Source organism: Emys orbicularis, chromosome 2 (genome assembly GCF_028017835.1).
Source record: "Emys orbicularis isolate rEmyOrb1 chromosome 2, rEmyOrb1.hap1, whole genome shotgun sequence".
Classification (NCBI taxonomy): Eukaryota; Metazoa; Chordata; order Testudines; family Emydidae; genus Emys; species Emys orbicularis.
Window position 1 is genome coordinate 242,415,276 of NC_088684.1, and position 19,095 is coordinate 242,434,370.

Below are 19,095 nucleotides of genomic sequence, written 5' to 3' on the forward strand. Positions count from 1 at the left end.
CCCCTGTTCTTAGGATATTAAAAACCCAATCCTGCAAGATGCCAGAGCCCCATCAAATCTTATCCATCTTGCAGGGAACATTTGATATTTCTAAGAATCCAGGTCCAGATGACGTAGTCTTTCAGAAAGGTCTGTTGAAGACCACTTGCTTGAGCGATATTGCCGGAGTTATTCCCCATGCAATGTATAATCCATACAATAATTGAATGAGATTTAAACATGCTGCTTTTGGAGAATGATACATTTATTGTAAGTTTGTATCAGCATTATTGTGTATTACTGACCCCTTTTAGTCCCTCGAGTGAATCCCATAAGGGACAGGCCTCATGACCTTCGCCCCTCTCTGCATGGAAACTTGCAGTTCAACCACTAGGAGACTGGCCATCTGGGTTGCAGCCCACCCGTTTTCCAACCATGTTAATGTGACAGGCCCAGCTGCATTTGGTTCCAGTGAAATTTCTTTTCAGGAACTTGTGATAGTATGTTTGAAATGACACAGAAACAGCATCTTCAAAACAAAGTATTATTTATTCATTCACCCAGAGGCCTAGGCGCTGACTTTTATTTTTCTTGGTGGGTGCTCCGCCCTGAGGCCATGCCCTCACTCTGCCTCTTCCTGCCCCCGCTCCAGCCCCTCCCTCAGGCCTCCCTGCCCACCCTTCGTTCACTCCTCTCAGCCCCCAAGCAGCCCCCTGGCTGCCGCTGGCTCTTCTCAGTCCTCTCCTGAGCACCGCCCACCAGCCACCAAACAGCTGACTGGAGGCCAGCCCCTGGGCCCTGCCGAACAACTGTGGCTGGTGGATGCTGAGTACCACCCCCTTTTTTCCCATGGATGCTTTAGCCCTGGAGCACCCCTGGAGTCAGCACCTATACCAGAGATACAAAATCAGGGAATTTTCAACTCTAAAAGCTTCCATGATTGTTTTGCAGTATCACCACCATCATGTGCCCCAACTCAGAACCCATCTGCTAACAACTTTTGAAACATTTAAAATTCTTTGTGAAAATCACTGCAGTTTAAAATCCTGAGAGCCAGCTGCTTTAACATTTCTTCAGTGAGGCATCAGTAAGAACTTGACTCATCCACGTTGGTTTCATTATGTTGTTACCTGTTTGAACAGGATAACAATTTGAGATGCTCAGCTAGCAGACTCAAATGGAATTATGTAGTCAAAGATGATTAATCAAAGATGCATACAGCACTATACAGAAAGAAGACATACCCCTATAGATGGTGAAGAGATGGTAGTTTGGTTCCTTTCTCTGTACCTGCTGCAATGCTGATAGTGTTCATTCTCAATCTAACTTTCCAACAGTAGTACCTTTTATAGGGTGTGAGACAAAGAAACTGCTTTTTGGAGCGGAAAATCCTTTCCCATAATTAATTTTACCATGTGTTCTGTTTCCTGATTACTCATGAAATTTCTTGTATGATCCCCAGTTTACTTGATTGATTTAGTAAAAAGGACTCTCTAACTTGGTCATTATTACTAACAACTGTGACAACCAACAGTTCTTAATGAGCAGGGGCGGCTCCAGGCACCAGCGCAGCAAGCGCATGCCTGGGGCGGCAAGCCTCGGGGGGTGGCGTGCCGGTCGCCGTGAGGGCAGCAGTCAGGCAGCTTTCGGCGGCATGCCTGCGGGAGGTCAGCCGGTCCCTGCGGCTTCGGCAGCAATTTGGCGGTGGGTACGCCAAAGGCGCGGGACCGGCAGATCACCCGCAGAAACACCGCCAAATCCGCGTGACCAGTGGATCGTCCGCAGGCATGCCGCCAAAGACCGCCTGACTGCCATGCTTGGGGCGGCAAAAAACATAGAGCCGCCCCTGTTAATGAGTTACCCATTTTTCAATGGGTGATTATTTTATCCACTACAGAACCCATCTGCAATAACAAATATCCCTTATCAGTCACCCAGTTTTGTTTATAACATACTTCTATTTGTTTATAACATACTTTTATTTGTTTGAGGGGTCTTTTCTCTGAACATCTATATTCCCACAGACTTGGACATGCTGATGATAATTAGATACAGCCCAACACTCAATCACATTTAAAAACTCCTGAGTACAGGTCACCCACAGGTTAAGAACTAATGCTCTGGGCCTTAGAATTCAAGATACTCTTTGCAATATCATAAAGATTCTGGGAGAATGGTTAATATGCAAATGAATGTAATATACAAGAAAAAAGGACCAAAAAGTTTCATATTTACTGACAACGTATGTCTGATATTTTCATCTTGTGCCTCATACCCAAGTCAGTTCTGATTTAGGTTGTAAAGATGTTATGTTTGTGTCCACAGGAGATTATGCAATCACAGTGGCCATTTCCCCATTTCTTGCAGTTACTGTATGTTACAATTCCAATAACTCACACAGAAGCCTCTTTGTCCCAAGCCTCTCAATTGAGCTACATCATACTCTCATAACTCCTAAGCTCTACTCAATTTCTACTCTAATCAGCTTTTAAAAAATAGAATTTGAAGTAGTTTGATATTATACCTGCCCTTAAATCCCTTTCCCTATTTTTGTGGCAGTACAGTCGCATTTTTTATAAAGGTTTTCCTCCCTGTTGTGTGAAAGACCACACAACCAAAAGGGAGGAAGACGACTGTATAAGGGAAACAGTGAAACTAAATATACACAAAGCAATGTTGAAAGTGAAGAAACTGGAAAGAAAGAGAAATAGTTTGTCTCTGATCTTTGTTACAGTAACCTTTGGTGTAACCTGTATGAATGTAAATACTTACTACTGTTATAAACGTGATTTTTTTTAATTGAAAGTGTCCCATTAATTGTTACCTCAAAACGTAGTTCAAAAATGTATTTTATTCTGCACTAAATTTTGAAGAAAATGAAATGCTTTCATTTTTGTTAGAAATTTTTCACTGAAATTTTCAGTTTTCAACAACTGAAAACTGAATATTTTGGTGTTTTGGGTTTGGGGTTTTTTTTTTAACAAAGCCCCAATAGAAATTTTCTCACAAAAGTTTCCATTTATCAAAAAGTAATTTTTCACTAAAAAAACTGATGAACATTTTAACCAGTTCCATTCACCACATTTTTTTAATCAATATGTTAAACATCCATCTCTCTTTTACGCAGAGACCGAGAACACTTTTGTAAAAGGATTATTTAAAAAAACTAAATTTAGCCTTATCAGTTGGGTTCTGGGTTTCAGGCACAAATTTACATCCATGCATGAGCATTTGCTTATTCTGTTAAAACATTGGTTTTTACGTGGACCCCATCATCGGGGATCTGAGCACCTCACAATCTTAAATGTATTGATCCTTAACACCTAAGGAAATACTATTATCTCCATTTTACACATGGGAAACTGAAACACAGCTTAGTGACTTGCTCAAGGTCACACAAGAAGTCTATGATGGAGCAGAGAATTGAACTTGAGTCTCAAAGTAGTGCCCTGACTCCTAGCCCATCCTCATTCTCTAGAACGTAAGTGGAAAGTACCTGACGTTTACAACACACATGCTGTCAGAAAGCTGCCCAGAGCCGGATTCAAACTCTGAGTACATGGGTACTGCTCAGATTCAATGGCCACAGCATGTCAGCGTGAGTCACCCAGTTACTCTGACAAATTGCTCTCCCTCCCGCTTGTCAGTTCCATTCATGCGAGGTGACAGGGTGGAAGACCCCTTCCGTGGGCAGTCATTCCACACACTTGATTGCATGTCCCTGTTTAGAGTCTCTAGGCACTGCTATAATACAAATAATAATTCTGGGATGTTCATTTGTTTTTTGAATTGCTCTGGATTTCTTTAGGCATGTAAAGATGCATGTATGCAGACACTGTTTCTTTTCTGCTCCCTTGTGGCAGGCTGTGGAACCATGTGACTTGCTCATGAAAACAGAAAAGAGACGTGAGGAGCAGGCGTTTGGATGCTACAGTGATGAAGATGAGGGCTTCTAGGTATTTGGACACCAAGACCTGCCCAACAAGGTTTCACACCATCACACAGCCAACCAGTTTTGAAAGGTAAAAGACTGCTGCCTTCATTTTGAGTAAACAGTAGACTTGCAGTGGGGTGTGCACAGAGGTGAGATCTTAGTGGCACTGTCTTTTTGTTTTACGTTCAGAGTCCTGTGAAACAATGTAAAAGAAAACACAGTTTATAGAGTGTGCTTCAGCCTCTGATACTCACTAGAGGGCACTAAGATTCCATTCCCAAAATGATGCTTTTCAACAAATGGATTAAAATGCTAACAAACAATGGGCCAGTTTCATTTGGTCATAATTCCCTCAGTGTACAATTTGACTAAGACCAGGTATGGACTTGGCCCAATACAGCATGCTGAAATCATTCATGTAATATCCATTTAACACATCTGTATGATACAAAAATCAAGCCTGGTTCTTGTTTCACAACAAACCTAAAACTTAGGGCAAGTTTGACAAATTGTTCACAGATATTTTTGAAAATTCAGGCCAGGTGTGAGCAAGGCTGGGCCAAGTGATGGAGACAGATGAAAAACAAAGAAATCTTTTTGGTGGCTAGAGATGGTCCCGAGTGGCAGTGCTTGAATTGGGAAAGTTCAGGGTATTCATAGCTGGGGTTCAGGATCAGACCCATGATCTTGATCTGAAGCCAGATACAACTTGGTGGTTTCAAACAGAACTTTATTATAGGTTTCCAGCTCCATTCAAATCTGAAACTCAAAAATTCAGGGAATATGAATTCCGAAGTACTGAAAAAGGATGTGCCTGAATCTCTATCTACACAGAGATACAAAATGTAAATAGAAAAGACAGGGGGGGGAAAGGTGGAAGAAAGCTTTTTTAAAATCTATTTATCCACAGGACAGGTACAGCGCAGATGGCAGTAGTGAAAACTTCACTGCTCCTGCCTCTGTCTAGCTTCTCCTCAACGAACATCTGCCTTACTATGGAGGGGAACCACCTCTAATGGCAAGAGGGAAGTTTAATCTTCATGCTCTTAAAGGCAGTGGCCTTTCAGTTGAAAGTACCAACTGGAAACTGAGTGCAAGGGTGGTGGGTTTTATGGATGCTTGTCCATTGGAAGGAGGACCAAGTGCACCAATTTACTTTACCTGGGTCCCCAAGTAGTCTTTAGATGGTAACTACTTTTGGTCACTACTGATGTGGTGTGACTTTGAACTTATGACAAAGGGTCTGATAACCAGACTTCGGAGTTCTCTTATCCCCCCTTTCACCATCTTTTAAGGGTACCTGGGTTATGCAAAATGTCATGCATCCCAGCAGTAACTATTAGGGATATAGAAAAAATTCATCAACTTTCATAAATTATCAGGGTCAATTCCAGTCACTACTTATATAGGAAATCTCTAGGGAAATTGAGGTATTGCAAGGAGAGGTGTTAAGAATGCAGTATTCTTTACCCTCTGAATCAGTGTAGTTTTTATGGGCCACTCTGATGTTGAGGGGGGGGGGTTTGTAGGCTTATAACCCCAAAATCCTTCCTCCTCATTCATTAAAGATCTGATGTCACTTTTCCTCAGACTAGCGTCCCACACAAATTAACTACATCCTGCTTAACAAAAATGCCCCTGGAGGAGGGATTCTTCACTTCCAACCCCAAGCTATACTGGGATTACACTGGTGTGGTTCTCACCAGAATTGTATACATATTTGCTTTATTGATGCATATGAACTCCTTGCTCTGCAAAAATATTTATTGACATGAATAGGTGCCAGCATATGGAGTTTTGGATCATGATCTTATATAAATGAAAATAAGGCTATTACTGCATAGATGCACTCTAAAGTGGTGTGGTGCTGTAAATGTAAAGGCCAGGTATGCATAGCATTCAACTGTGATGCCTAATGCTGAGCTGCTTAATGGGGTACTTGCGCTGAGAGAATCAGGATTCTAGCAGCTAGGCAACATGGAAGTGACAGATTCAAGATGCAAAATGCTGCTGTCCCCTTACAGCCCTTTCACATTAGATGATCCGTCATTCGCTCCAGTGCTCATTGCTGACTGAAAAGCCATGTAATGAAGGCCATCAGGGGCCTGAAATGTTCCAATTCAGAAACTGCACTCATACCCCTAATCATTTTGTTGCCCTTTTCTGAATCTTTTCCAATTCCAATATATCTTTTTGAGATGGGGCAACCACATCTGCACGCAGTATTCAAGATGTGGGTATACTATGGGTTTATATAGAGGCAATATATTTTCTGTCTTATTATCTATCCCTTTCTTAATGATTCCCAACATTCTGTTCACTTTTTTGACTGCCGCAGCACAGAGTGGATGTTTTCAGAGAACTATCCACAATGACTCCAAGAACTCTTTGAGAGGCAACAGCTAATTTAGACCCCATCATTTTATATGTATAGTTGGGATGTTTTCCAATGTGCATTACTTTGCATTTATGAACATTGAATTTCATCTGCCATTTTGTTGCCCAGTCACCCATTTTTGTGTGATCCCTTTGTAACTCTTTGCAGTGAAGTCTGCTTTGGACTTAACTATCTTGAGTAAGTTTGTATCATCTGCAAATTTTGCCACCTCACTGCTTACCTCTTTTTCCAGTTCATTTATGACTATGTCGAACAGTACTGATCCCAGTACAGACCCCTGGGGGACACCACTATTTACCTCTCTCCATTCTGAAAAATGACCATTGCAAGACATACTGATGCAATGGCACCATGAATAAAAAGACTCCTTTTTGGAAGCCACTTTCTCAGTATATTTCCCTGTTATCATGGATGAGTTTGAGACGTTTTAAACTATACTTTGAAATTCAGCTATTTATAAAGGGCCCAATTTTATTACAGGCACTGAATAATTTGGGAAACTATGGGTGGAGACGTAGATGCTTCAGATGCAGATGTGTGTAACCCTTCTGTCAGGTGGTTATTGGCAGCAAAAAGGGTCAGATTCAATATATTTTGGTTTCAGAGTAGCAGCCGTGTTAGTCTGTATCCGCAAAAAGAACAGGAGTACTTGTGGCACCTTAGAGACTAACAAATTTATTAGAGCATAAGCTTTCGTGGGCTACAGCCCACTTCTTCGGATGCATATGCTCTAATAAAGCTTATGCTCTAATAAATTTGTTAGAATATATTTTGGGTCCCTCTTGACAAAACTAAACTGCCTCAAGCCCTCACCGAGAAACTTGCAAAAACTAAACAGTTCCTTCCTGGGTGCCCTTATCAGACAGAAATAAATCTTTATTGGGGTGAAGAAAACAGACAAACTTGGAGAGAGAGTGAGGGTGAGAAGAGAGACGCCTGCTTGGTCTGGTACTCTATCACCCTCTAGTGGTATTTAGAACAGCTAGAGATTGATGAGTCCGCTATAGCCTTGGCTAAGGGAGATGTGTCTTTTAGCTCATGCAATAGAAGCTCATGCATTAAGCTCCAGTGATCACAGGTTTGATCCTGGCTAATGATGACAGGGGCGGTCAGCATTACATATGTAAATTAAGCATAAAATACACCCTCCCCAGTAATTTTGGCAGCAGTCCATATAACTCCCTTCCCCTGCTGGTGAGAAAGTCCCACAGGCAATAGTCCCTTGGCCATACCACATTTACTCCTGGGGGAATTCTGTGCCAAAAAATTAAAAATTCTGCACACAATATTTTAAAATTCTGCATATTTTATTTGTCAAAATAACACAATATAATCTCTTCAGTTTCAGTTATTTTGGTAATTTATTTCAAAATACCTGTCAACAAGTATGTCAACATTATAGGCAACAACAACAAAAAAGATTCCCCCCAGGAGTAGAGAGTTCAAGAAACTCCTATGACAACCCAGTTCCAGTTGGGGAGTGCCGGAGGGTGCTGTGTGGTATCCCCCAGAGCTCAGACACCCGCAACCTCCTCCTCCAGAGCCCAGCTGTGGGCCACCCTCCCAGCCCACACACCAGCACCCCCCTACCTCAGAGCCTTTACTCCCCCCAGCTTATTTACTATCCCACTGGGGGACACTGTGTGGTCCTACCCTCCCTCACCCTTTGCCAGAGCTGGGTCTCCTGGACCCTCTCCTGTCCCCGGGTAGAAGATAATCAAAGCCGGGCAGCCAAAGTGTTCAGAGCCTCCATCCACACCAGGCTGGGTGCTTCGCTCACTGTGAGCTGGGCTCTGCAGAGTCCATCAGCCCCTAATGGCCGCCAGCAGCTCTGCAGCCCCAATTCTGTGGGGGGAAAACATGAAATTGTGTACATAACATTAATTGTGCACAAATTCTGCATTGCACAGTGGCACAGAATTCCTCCAGTAGAACACATTACCCATCCACCAAACTGCACTCACAGCAGCAGTCCAAGGGCTGGTCCACACTAACCCTCCCACTTCGAACTAAGATACGCAACTTCAGCTACGTTATTCACGTAGCTGAAGTCGAACTATCTTAGTTCGAACTTACAGCGGGTCCACACGCGGCAGGCAGGCTCCCCCGTCGACTCCGCGTACTCCTCTCGCGGAGCAGGAGTACCGGCGTCGACGGCGAGCACTTCCGGGATCGATCCGGGATCGATTTATCGCGTCTAGACAAGACGCGATAAATCGATCCCAGAAGATCGATTGCTTACCGCCGGACCCGGAGGTAAGTATAGATGTACCCCAAGTGTCTCTGTGTGGAGCTGTCAAATTGTAGTGTTAAATATTAAAAGCATGCCCTCACAAATAACTTTTTCTGCGCTGTCATGTATCAGCCAAAGATTAAGGATTCAAATTTTCTAAAACTTCTTTGAAGACGAGTAGCCTGATTTTCAAAGATGATTGCATTCGGTAGAGTTAATGAGTGCTTAGCTTTTCTGGGTCTGCATGGGAGAAGCTCCCTAACAATCCCTCCCCGCCTACCCCCAAAAAACCTGTTCCATACTTTCCCCACCTATACCCAACAACCCTCCAAGGTCACCCCCAGGCTCCTTCCCCACATGGCGGTCTATTTTAAAGAGGAGATTGATATTTTTAGTTCTAGCATTTAAACACTGTCTACTGATGTTTTGAAATAAAATGCTATTGTAACGTGAAGCATATTTATATACAGAACATTCTGATTCAACAATCACACCATTTGAAGATTAAACCTGGATCTTAATGCCACCTGAAGTGTTGATCCAAGTCTGCATATCTCCAGCAGAGGGATATGAACTATTGATATTAAATGTTGTGTTCCAATAATGCTGAGCTTTTGACCAAGAGTCAGGAAATCAAAATCAAGATCAACATTGTTCTCCACCCCGTCTCAAAGTTAAATTCAACGTGTTGCCCAAATTCTCATTTGAGACTTTTGTCAAGGCCTTAATTTATATACACTTCGATGCATCAATTCATTTTGAGGAAAAGCTATTCTAAAAATACTTATCTAGGAGAACAACATTCAGCTTCCAGAACATACGCTGGACAAGGGCTTTAAAGGACTATTCACCTGTTGCATCCAAAACACCTGGACATATGTGAAAGTCGCAATCTGGAGTGATTCCAGGGATTGCAGAAGGGAAGCTAAAAGCATGAGTCTCTACAGCTTGAACTATAGAGCCAGTTATTTGTCAGTGGAGGGCTTTAACAGGCTCACCTTCTCTTTGCATCAGGCACAGAGGGGGACGCAACACAGTAACCAGTAGTTTACACATATCCACACGGTACCTGTGAAGACCTGTACCTGGACATGAACGATACATAACTGCACATGCATGTGGGCATGTCCCTTTTTCCAGTAGACAAAGATTTTTAGGGAGGATAAAAGGTGCATATACATTTTGTGAGCATGGTTGTCATGCCCACCTTCGACAATGTCATCCTCTATAGATAGAGATAGAGAGAGACACACTGAAGGCAGGATTATTATACCTTTTTGCACATTATGCTGGATTGGCACCTTTGAAGGTATCCTGATTTTCAGGTTAACACAAATGTATAATTCTTTTGCATACCCTAACTCTATGTTCATTTTATGCTTTGATAAACTTATTCAGAAGGAGCATTATACACTGCTACCTCGATATAATGTGACCCAATATAACACGAATTTGGATACAACGCGGTAAAGCAATGCTCCGGGGGGTGGGGCTGCGCACTCCGGTGGATCAAAGCAAGTTCAATATAATGCGGTTTCACCTATAACACGGTAAGATTTTTTGGCTCCCAAGGACAGCGTTATATCGAGGTAGAGGTGTATTAATATAACAGTTCAGCAGCAGAGCTGATGCAAATACCACCCAAGGGCAATCATGACTGTGGTAAGTTTGTTTCTGTAGACATTAAGAACCCCTTTAGGTCCAGCTGTGTTCTGTCATTGCATAAGTTTTCCATTATAAATAATGTAATTATCCTGGTGCCTGCTAGTTCTACTATGGTTACTGAAAAGGTCTATTTTATATATTCTGTTAGATCGATTTCTGCTGCAAAACTGTTGTTCTTGGCTGAAAGGTGGCATACAAGAGAATTTATTCTCTGCTTGATGCATGCTGCCTGCAGTTAAGGCTGGGTATATATTGAGACAAGAATTTACCTGTTGGATGCACTCCAGGAACTATTTGCATGTAATAATTTTCAAACAAACCCCAATCTGTTGGGTAGTTTTAGAGTTACTAACTGCATTGCTACTTTTCTGATTAATGATGCTTTTTTGCCCTTCTATGATTAAAAAGACTTTCTAACCCCTACTGGGATCGTTCACCACAATGTGGACTTAACCCCTTTATATTAAAATAACAAATGGAAGTTTATATATTTGAAAATTGTGAAGTGCACACTTGCAGAAGCTTTTCACTACACCATTGTTTTAGTCTTCATATGTCTATTACCATAGCAAAGACTTCAGATCAATTAAGAGATTTAAGTATATAACATACATTTTAAAAGTTATTTGCATACAAGCTATCAAGAAGGGGCCTCTCTGTATTACAGTTATTGTGGAGGTATTGGAATAGTGAACAATGAAAATCTAGGCCAATGGAATAGTTAAAGAATGCTGGTTTCATGGGGTGAATAGGGACGTTTCTTTGCACAAGTGACTAGTGGGTGGGGGACATTAACCTACATAGTTGTATAGGAAACCTCAAATTTGCATGTGCAAAATTTCAGTTATATATTTAAATTGGCAACCACCAGATTTATATGTATAATTATTTTGTTCATGAAAATCTGGTGATTACCAATTATTGCATGCCATTAGATTGAGCCCACAATATTGATTTGTTGCATGTGCAAATATTGTACATGTAAAGGTCCAGATCAACACAGCTTGCAGTTTTGCATTTTCTTTGTGTTATTAGCAGATTGAGAATACCAAGATTTGTCCAGGTATCAGGATAGTCTGACCAGAACCACACTGGATCAGCCAAAATTGAGGGGGAAAATGGGCTTGCTGCCTATCCTTAACTAACTGTGGCTTTGTGAATAGTGAACTTTAAAAATACAAAAAAAAATGAGTAGAGGAAGTCTCAGAATAGCCTGTTACTCAGTTTTCACCTAAGGAAAGATAAATCTTAATGTGTTTAGTGGCAGACAATAAGTCTATGAAACAAATGCACTGAGAACAAATGAACTAAGATACAAAAAGTCATTTATTCAAAAAAAAGTGGTGTCAAGTCACATACACAAGCTAATATTAAGCTACAAATACAGATCAACCAATTCTATAAACAGACATAGGAGTGTTCACATATCACAGTACCTAAAAAGACTGCTGATAAAAAGGAGTCCATAAGTATTTCATTTCACTTTTCCTATATGGCTCCTTGCTGAATGTCTTTAACTCTGACTCACTGTACACTAACTTAGGCAGAGTCCCAAGGAGAGCATCTAATGCCTCAGGGCTTCATTAAAGAACTTTATTCTTCTAAACAAAAGGAAAGCCTAGCCTTGAGTTTTTTGTAGGACACTGAAGTAAAACCTGTTTTGCTTGAACAATACGGCATTCCCAAAGAGCATTTGGCAGTAGCCTAGAGATTGTGCTTTGTTGAACCATCTTCATTCTCCTCGCCTTCAGATTCTGATTCTATGAGGTAAAAAGAAAAAAAGAAAAAGAAAAAAAAAAGGTAAAACTTTTCTGCTCTTTTTGAACTGGATTTACAGTGACAGTTATATCATTATTTCTGTAAATAGCAACAGTAAAAGATTTGAATAAAAATTAGCCTCATATATCACATTTCCTAGGGAGGGCAGTCAGATCATTGAAAGCAGCACAGCAAGAAACATACTGCAGACAAAAACAAAGAGGAGTTCTTGTGGCACCTTAGAGACTAACAAATGTATTTGGGCATAAGCTTTTGTTGGCTAAAACCCAAGCTTATGCCCAAATAAATTTGTTAGTCTCTAAGGTGCCACAAGGACTCCTCTTTGTTTTTGCTGATACAGAGTAACACGGCTACCACTCTGAATACTGCAGACAGAACGCCTAATTCTACTCTCAGTTGTACAGGTCTAGATTTAGAACAGAATTGGTTCACTATGGATAATCTAGACCTAACTTTCCCACAAAATAAACTGAGATCAAGTATACACTGGTTAAATTTAATAAAAAACAATAATTATCCATCTATAACTCTAATCTATATGTCCAGGTGGGATTGCTGCTGTCCAGAATACAAGTTACGTACTGCAGTTGATGTGCTCTATCAGATAAATCAGTTTCTGAAGACTATGTATTATGATACAATCTGTTCACAAAACTGTAGGTGGCAGTACAATTAGACTGAGACGCATGTCATATATTTGCTATCCAAAATCTAAATAAAACACCACACATCCCCAAACTGCCAACTAAAATCAAGTGAAAAAGTTTACATTATGCTGAATCTCTGACTTATTGTTCACCTCTGAGGAAAGTATGTTGCAAATGCAATTCAATTTCAAACCAAACTTCTCAGGCCAAATTTAATAGTGCAAAGTGTAAAGTTACGCATTTAGGAACTAACAACAAGAATTTTCGCTATAAGCTGGGGATGTATCCGTTGGAAGTGAGAGGAGGAGAAAGACCTGGGTGTATTGGTTGATCACAGGATGACTATGAGCCACCGCTGTGATGCGGCTGTGAAAAAGGCTAATGCAGTATTAGGATGCATCAGGCGAGGTATTTCCAATAGAGACAGGGAAGTGTTAGTCCCATTGTACAAGGCACTGGTGAGACCTCATCTGCAGTAGTGTGTGCAATTCTGGTCTCTTATGTTTAAGATGAATTCAAACTAGAACAGGTGCAGAGAAGGGCTACTAGGATGATGCGAGGAATGGAAAACCTACCTTATGAGAGGAGATTCAAAGAGCTTGGTTTGTTTAGCCTAACCAAAAGAAGGCTGAGGGGAGATGTGATTGCTCTCTATAAATACACCAGAGGGATATATACCAGGCAGGGAGAGCAGTTATTTAAGTTAAGCACCAATGTGGACTCAAGAACAAATGGGTATAAACAGGCCATCCACAAGTTTAGGCTTGAAACACTGGTCTACAATTTTTGAGAAGTCGTCTGCTTCAGAGATAAAATGTGCTATTTATTATGTATTTCGATGTGCTGAATTCAAATATGATAATTAAAACAACTGATTGGCTACTGTTTCTAAGATATTTAAGTTTTTACATTTTATGTCTATGTATATTGTGTAGATAGTAGAGTTTTAATCATAAATTGTAAACCTAGGTCTTTTCATGTGTTTATGGTTGCTTTACATGATAATATTTCACCTGTCCTGTTTATGTAACACTTTAAAAATCAGCAAAAGGGTTATATAAATAAAATTTATTATGAAACAAAAGGCAAAAAACTATTATGTACATAGTTTAGTCCTATTCAGTGTCTACTCGGCGCTTCTTGGCTTGTCTCTTGTATTCATTAAATGGAGCATCTCTTGTCACTGTCCAGCAATAGTCTGCAATCATTGATGGGCTCCATTTGCCCTCATAGCGTTTCTCCATTGTTGCAATGTCCTGGTGAAATCGCTCGCCGTGCTCGTCGCTCACTGCTCCGCAGTTCTGTGGAAAAAAATCTAGATGAGAGTGCAAAAAATGTATCTTTAGTGACATGTTGCAACCAAGGCTTTTGTATGCCTTGAGGAGGTTTTCCACCAACAACCTGTAGTTGTCTGCCTTGTTGTTTCCGAGAAAATTTATTGCCACTAACTGGAAGGCTTTCCATGACGTCTTTTCCTTGCCACGCAGTGCATGGTCAAATGCATCATCTCGAAGAAGTTCACGAATCTGAGGACCAACAAAGACACCTTCCTTTATCTTAGCTTCACTTGACCTTGGAAATTTTCCACGGAGGTACTTGAAAGCTGCTTGTGTTTTGTCAATGGCCTTGACAAAGTTCTTCATCAGACCCAGCTTGATGTGTAAGTGTGGTAACAAAATCTTCCTTGATTCAACAAGTGGTGGATGCTGAACACTTTTCCTCCCAGGCTCCAATGACTGTCGGAGTGGCCAATCTTTCTTGATGTAGTGGGAATCTCTTGCACGACTATCCCATTCGCAGAGAAAACAGCAGTACTTTGTGTATCCAGTCTGCAAACCAAGCAAGAGAGCAACAACCTTCAAATCGCCACAAAGCTGCCACTGATGTTGGTCATATTTTATGCACCTCAAAAGTTGTTTCATGTTGTCATAGGTTTCCTTCATATGGACTGCATGACCAACTGGAATTGATGGCAAAACATTGCCATTATGCAGTAAAACAGCTTTAAGACTCGTCTTCGATGAATCAATGAACAGTCTCCACTCATCTGGATCGTGAATGATGTTGAGGGCTGCCATCACACCATCGATGTTGTTGCAGGCTACAAGATCACCTTCCATGAAGAAGAATGGGACAAGATCCTTTTGACGGTCACGGAACATGGAAACCCTAACATCACCTGCCAGGAGATTCCACTGCTGTAGTCTGGAGCCCAACAGCTCTGCCTTACTCTTGGGTAGTTCCAAATCCCTGACAAGGTCATTCAGTTCACCTTGTGTTATGAGGTGTGGTTCAGAGGAGGAGGATGGGAGAAAATGTGGGTCCTGTGACATTGATGGTTCAGGACCAGAAGTTTCATCCTCTTCCTCGTCTGACTCAAGTGAGAATGATTCTGGTGCATCAGGAACCGGCAGTCCTTCTCCGTGGGGTACTGGCGTATAGCTGATGGAATGTTTGGATAATGCACAGTCCACTTTTTCTTCTTTGACACACCTTTCCCAACTGGAGGCACCATGCAGAAGTAACAATTGCTGGTATGATCTGTTGGCTCTCTCCAAATCATTGGCACTGCAAAAGGCATAGATTTCCTTTTCCTGATCAACCACTGGCGAAGATTTGTTGCACAAGTGTTGCAGCATATGTGTGGGGCCCACCTCTTGTCCTGATCTCCAATTTTGCAGCCAAAATAAAGGGGATAGGCTTTCTTAACCATAGTGGTTATACTGCGCTTTTGTGATGCAAAAGTCACTTCACACAAGTACGAGGCATCTCTGCTCACTTTGGCTAAACAGAAATGTGTCCCTTTGCAAAATCAAACACTGACAAATAAGAGAGCATGACACTGTATGATTTCTAGTGCTGATACAGGGCAATTTGTTCAGCAGAGTGATGTAAGCTTCGTTATGATTGCATCATCCATGACTTCTAGGAATAACATGATGCAATTCATATCATGTATGACGCAATACCAGCTTCAGATTGCATCATTCATTGTTTTGCCTAAAAAGCAAGTACTGTCCAAACCCAGTCATAGATTTATTCATAGATCCAGTCAAAGATGTATTTTAGTCATTTCTGGTTTAAATTGAGATCCCTTCCCTTTATAACTCACTTATCCTCCGCCATTCCCAAGTCAAGGGTCGTATATACTGACCCAATAGCATATCTTGAAAACTAGAGCCAATCAACAATTTTAAGCATCATTTTCGTTCTCAGTGACCCAGAATTAGTAAAGTTTGACTACATTTATTTCAGAAGCATTTTGGCTGTAGAGCAGTGAAATTAGACAAAACTTTCTAACCAGCAGAGGAGTGAAGTTCTGGAATAGCCTTCCAAGGGGAGCAGTGTGGGCAAAAAACCTAACTGGCTTCAAGACTGAGCTTGATATATTTATGGAGGGGATGGTATGATGCTCTGGGTCTAACTGATCACCATATTTGGGGTTGGGAAGAAATTTTCCTGTGGGTCAGATTGGCAGAGACCCTGGAGGGTTTTTGCCTTCCTCTGCAACAGGGGGTTTGGGTCACTTCCAGGTTTAAACTAGTGTAAATGGTGGATTCTGTAACTTGAAAGCTTTAAATCACGATTTGAGGACCTCAGTAACTCAGCCAGAGGTTAGGAATCTATTACAGTAGTGGGTGGGAGGAGCCCACCGCAGCCCTGGTGCAGGTGGAGCTGCCTCTCCCTCCCTCCCTCCCCCTATGGCCCCCGTGCTGAGGAGCTGTCATTTCCTGCCCCTGCTTGGGGCCGAGGAGCTGGCTCTCCCAGCTACAGCAAGTTGAGCTAGTTCTCCCCCTTCCCCCAGCGGCCCCGGCGCCAGTGGAGCTGGCTCGCCCTTCCTCCCTAGCCCTGGGGACAGAGCAGTTCGCTCTCCCTGCCCTAGCCCCAGAGGACTTCTGTGCCCCCCACTGACTGGGGGGGCGGGGGGGGACTGAGCCCCTGCTTGCCCACCCTTGCGCATGCCCCTGCACTCAAGTAAAGGAGTAGCGGAGGAGAATAAAGACAGTGTAAGACTCCTGCCTGAAATGCAAACATTTTAATTGGTCAAAGTTTAATATACCAAGGTGTGTGTTAAAAGGACAATCTTTCAGTTATGCTGACATCTATATAGTGGAATTGCTGTTCATAATCCCTCCATAAAATTCTGATTAATAATAACGTTTGATAACCTGATACTACTGTGTTTAGCAACCACAGATAATCAGCAGCCCCAAGAAATTGAAGGAAACAGTGTGTCAAATTATCAGTTTGAACTGAGCAGAAGAGAGGGGGCAAGTGAAGAGTGATAAATATATACCTGCCACTCAACATAACTAACATGGGGCAGTCTTAAAGCAGGGATCGGCAACCTTTGGCCCGCGGCCCGCCAGGGTAAGCCTCCTGGCGGGCCGGGCCGGTTTATTTACCTGCCGCATCCGCAGGTTCGGCCGATTGCAGCTCCTACTGGCCGTGGTTCGCCATTGGGAGCTGCGGGAAGTAGCGCGGGCCGAGAGATGTGCTGGCCGCTGCTTCTCGCCGCCCCCATTGGCCTGGAGCGGCGAACCGCTGCCAGTGGTAGCCGCGATCGGCCAAACCTGCGGACGGGCAGGTAAACAAACCGGCCCTGGCCCGCCAGAGGGCTTATCCTGGCGAGCCGCGTGCCAGAGGTTGCCAATCCCTGCTTTAAAGGGACAGTTCACCTGTTCTTATACCAGAAGGAAAGTGTTTACCATTGTAGGGCACCAGAAATAAGGAAATGTGGGCCCAAACACCCATTTATTTCCCTTCCTATTATTCCTTTTTAACAGTAACTACAGTCCTTGTGCCTTTATGATTGCTCTTCTCATTCAGGAGTTCAGTGAAATTCACACTGCAGGACACATGGAATTTTAAGAACTCCAGACTTCATATGGACTCCATTAATGACCTGAAAAATAGTCAGTGGTGCCTGCCTTCTAAAGACTAAGATCATAAACAATTTAGAGCAGGTACGGTCTTTTACCATACATCTGTACAGTACCTAGCACAGTGGGGTCATGTTCATGACTGGAACCTGTAGGCACTACTATAATACAACTAACATCTTCAAAATGGAATTGCCAAGAGGCTACTAAATACTGTTAACTTAAATGGAATTGTACCTTCTTCAGCATTTTGCAGCCACTCAACAAATTTCTTCATCTGGTCAAGAAATACACTTTTGCCTTTAGCAAGATGTGCTTCTTTGTACCACTTCAGGATGGCTTCTTCACTCAGGACATCAGCTGCAATTCAGAGCAGTTGTTGCAAAGATCAGTATATTTTTATAAGACAGAAGACAATTGAAAAACTTCTAGGTTTTGAGGCAGTAATAAGTGAATCACTTTGATCAGAGTGAGGTGAGCTTTCAATCAGCATTGTACCTGACACTAGGCTATAACTGCAGAATGTCACATTAGAGGAATCCCAGCTGTGTCACATACTGTAAAGTCAGTCATTAACTAAATAGGCCAGTGTTAAAATAAACCATTCAGTGTCATGCTTCTGTAAATAGTAATTACTCCTCTATTCAATTGGCTTTAAATAAGAGATATAAGACACACCAATTGCAAAGGAAGTCAATAAAATCTACCTGTATATCTTAGGACTCACCTCAGTAAGAAATACTGTAGTTTCTTTTGCTGCTGACTCATAGAGCTATGCAAGAGTAAAACTGCTAGAATTGTGAAAGAAAAAAATTTAACAAAAATCCCATCCTAATGTGAAGTGTCTTATCTTTCCCAGCTGATTAAACAGCAGTCATCAGGGGAATCATTTAAAAGGACCATGCTCCCAAAACTCTTCTTCTAAGTGTCAAGAACAAAATAATTGAGGACACGAGGAACATCAGGCTGAATAAACCGTTCCAGGATGCCCACTGATCCTAGCTGATGTGAAACAATAAGCCTCTAGCCCAAGTGACAGAGCTTCTGCCATCCAATGAAGTCTTGCAGCTGAATAAGTGACTGTCATGAAGCCAATATCTGTGATGAACTTTAGCCTTCAGGGCCATTAGATGACATGGAGGCCAGAATAAAAACAGCACCTTTGGTTGTCGCCACCATTTTCATTTTCATGTACTGGTCAAACTAACATACTCCTCCCCTGCCCCTCATAATCTGCACATTTTTGGAAGTGATTTACATCAGGTTCTTCAGTGTTGCCTAGTATACCAGGAATATGGGATAGCCCTTGCTACCCTGCTGAAGACCAGGACGCAGCCATATTCTACTGTAGCACAAAGACTATAGGCAGATGCCAGCAGTGAAGGACAGAAGAAAATTAACTGGATCAATTATAATGAAATAAATGAACAAACATCTTTAAAACATCTGTGCAAATGGAAACAGGACTGAGACCACAGACTCACTTCACATAAGCTATGGAACAGCAAATAGACAGTAGTGACCTGGAACTATTTGAGCTGATAATGTAGGACTAATTACAAATGCTCTAAGCCAAC

General features: G+C 42.0%; 1 protein-coding gene across 1 annotated transcript in view; it reads right to left on the bottom strand.

Annotated features, from left to right (window-relative positions):
• Window positions 1–11,913: 11,913 nt before the first annotated feature.
• Window positions 11,914–19,095, bottom strand: part of BZW2 (basic leucine zipper and W2 domains 2) — a 54,173-nt gene continuing 46,991 nt past the window's right edge. The window contains exons 10-11 of the mRNA XM_065399169.1: window positions 17,756–17,878; window positions 11,914–11,969 (exon numbers count right to left, since the gene is read on the bottom strand). Coding sequence (XP_065255241.1) covers window positions 11,914–11,969; window positions 17,756–17,878 — 179 coding nt within the window. The remainder of the gene's footprint in view (window positions 11,970–17,755; window positions 17,879–19,095) is intronic.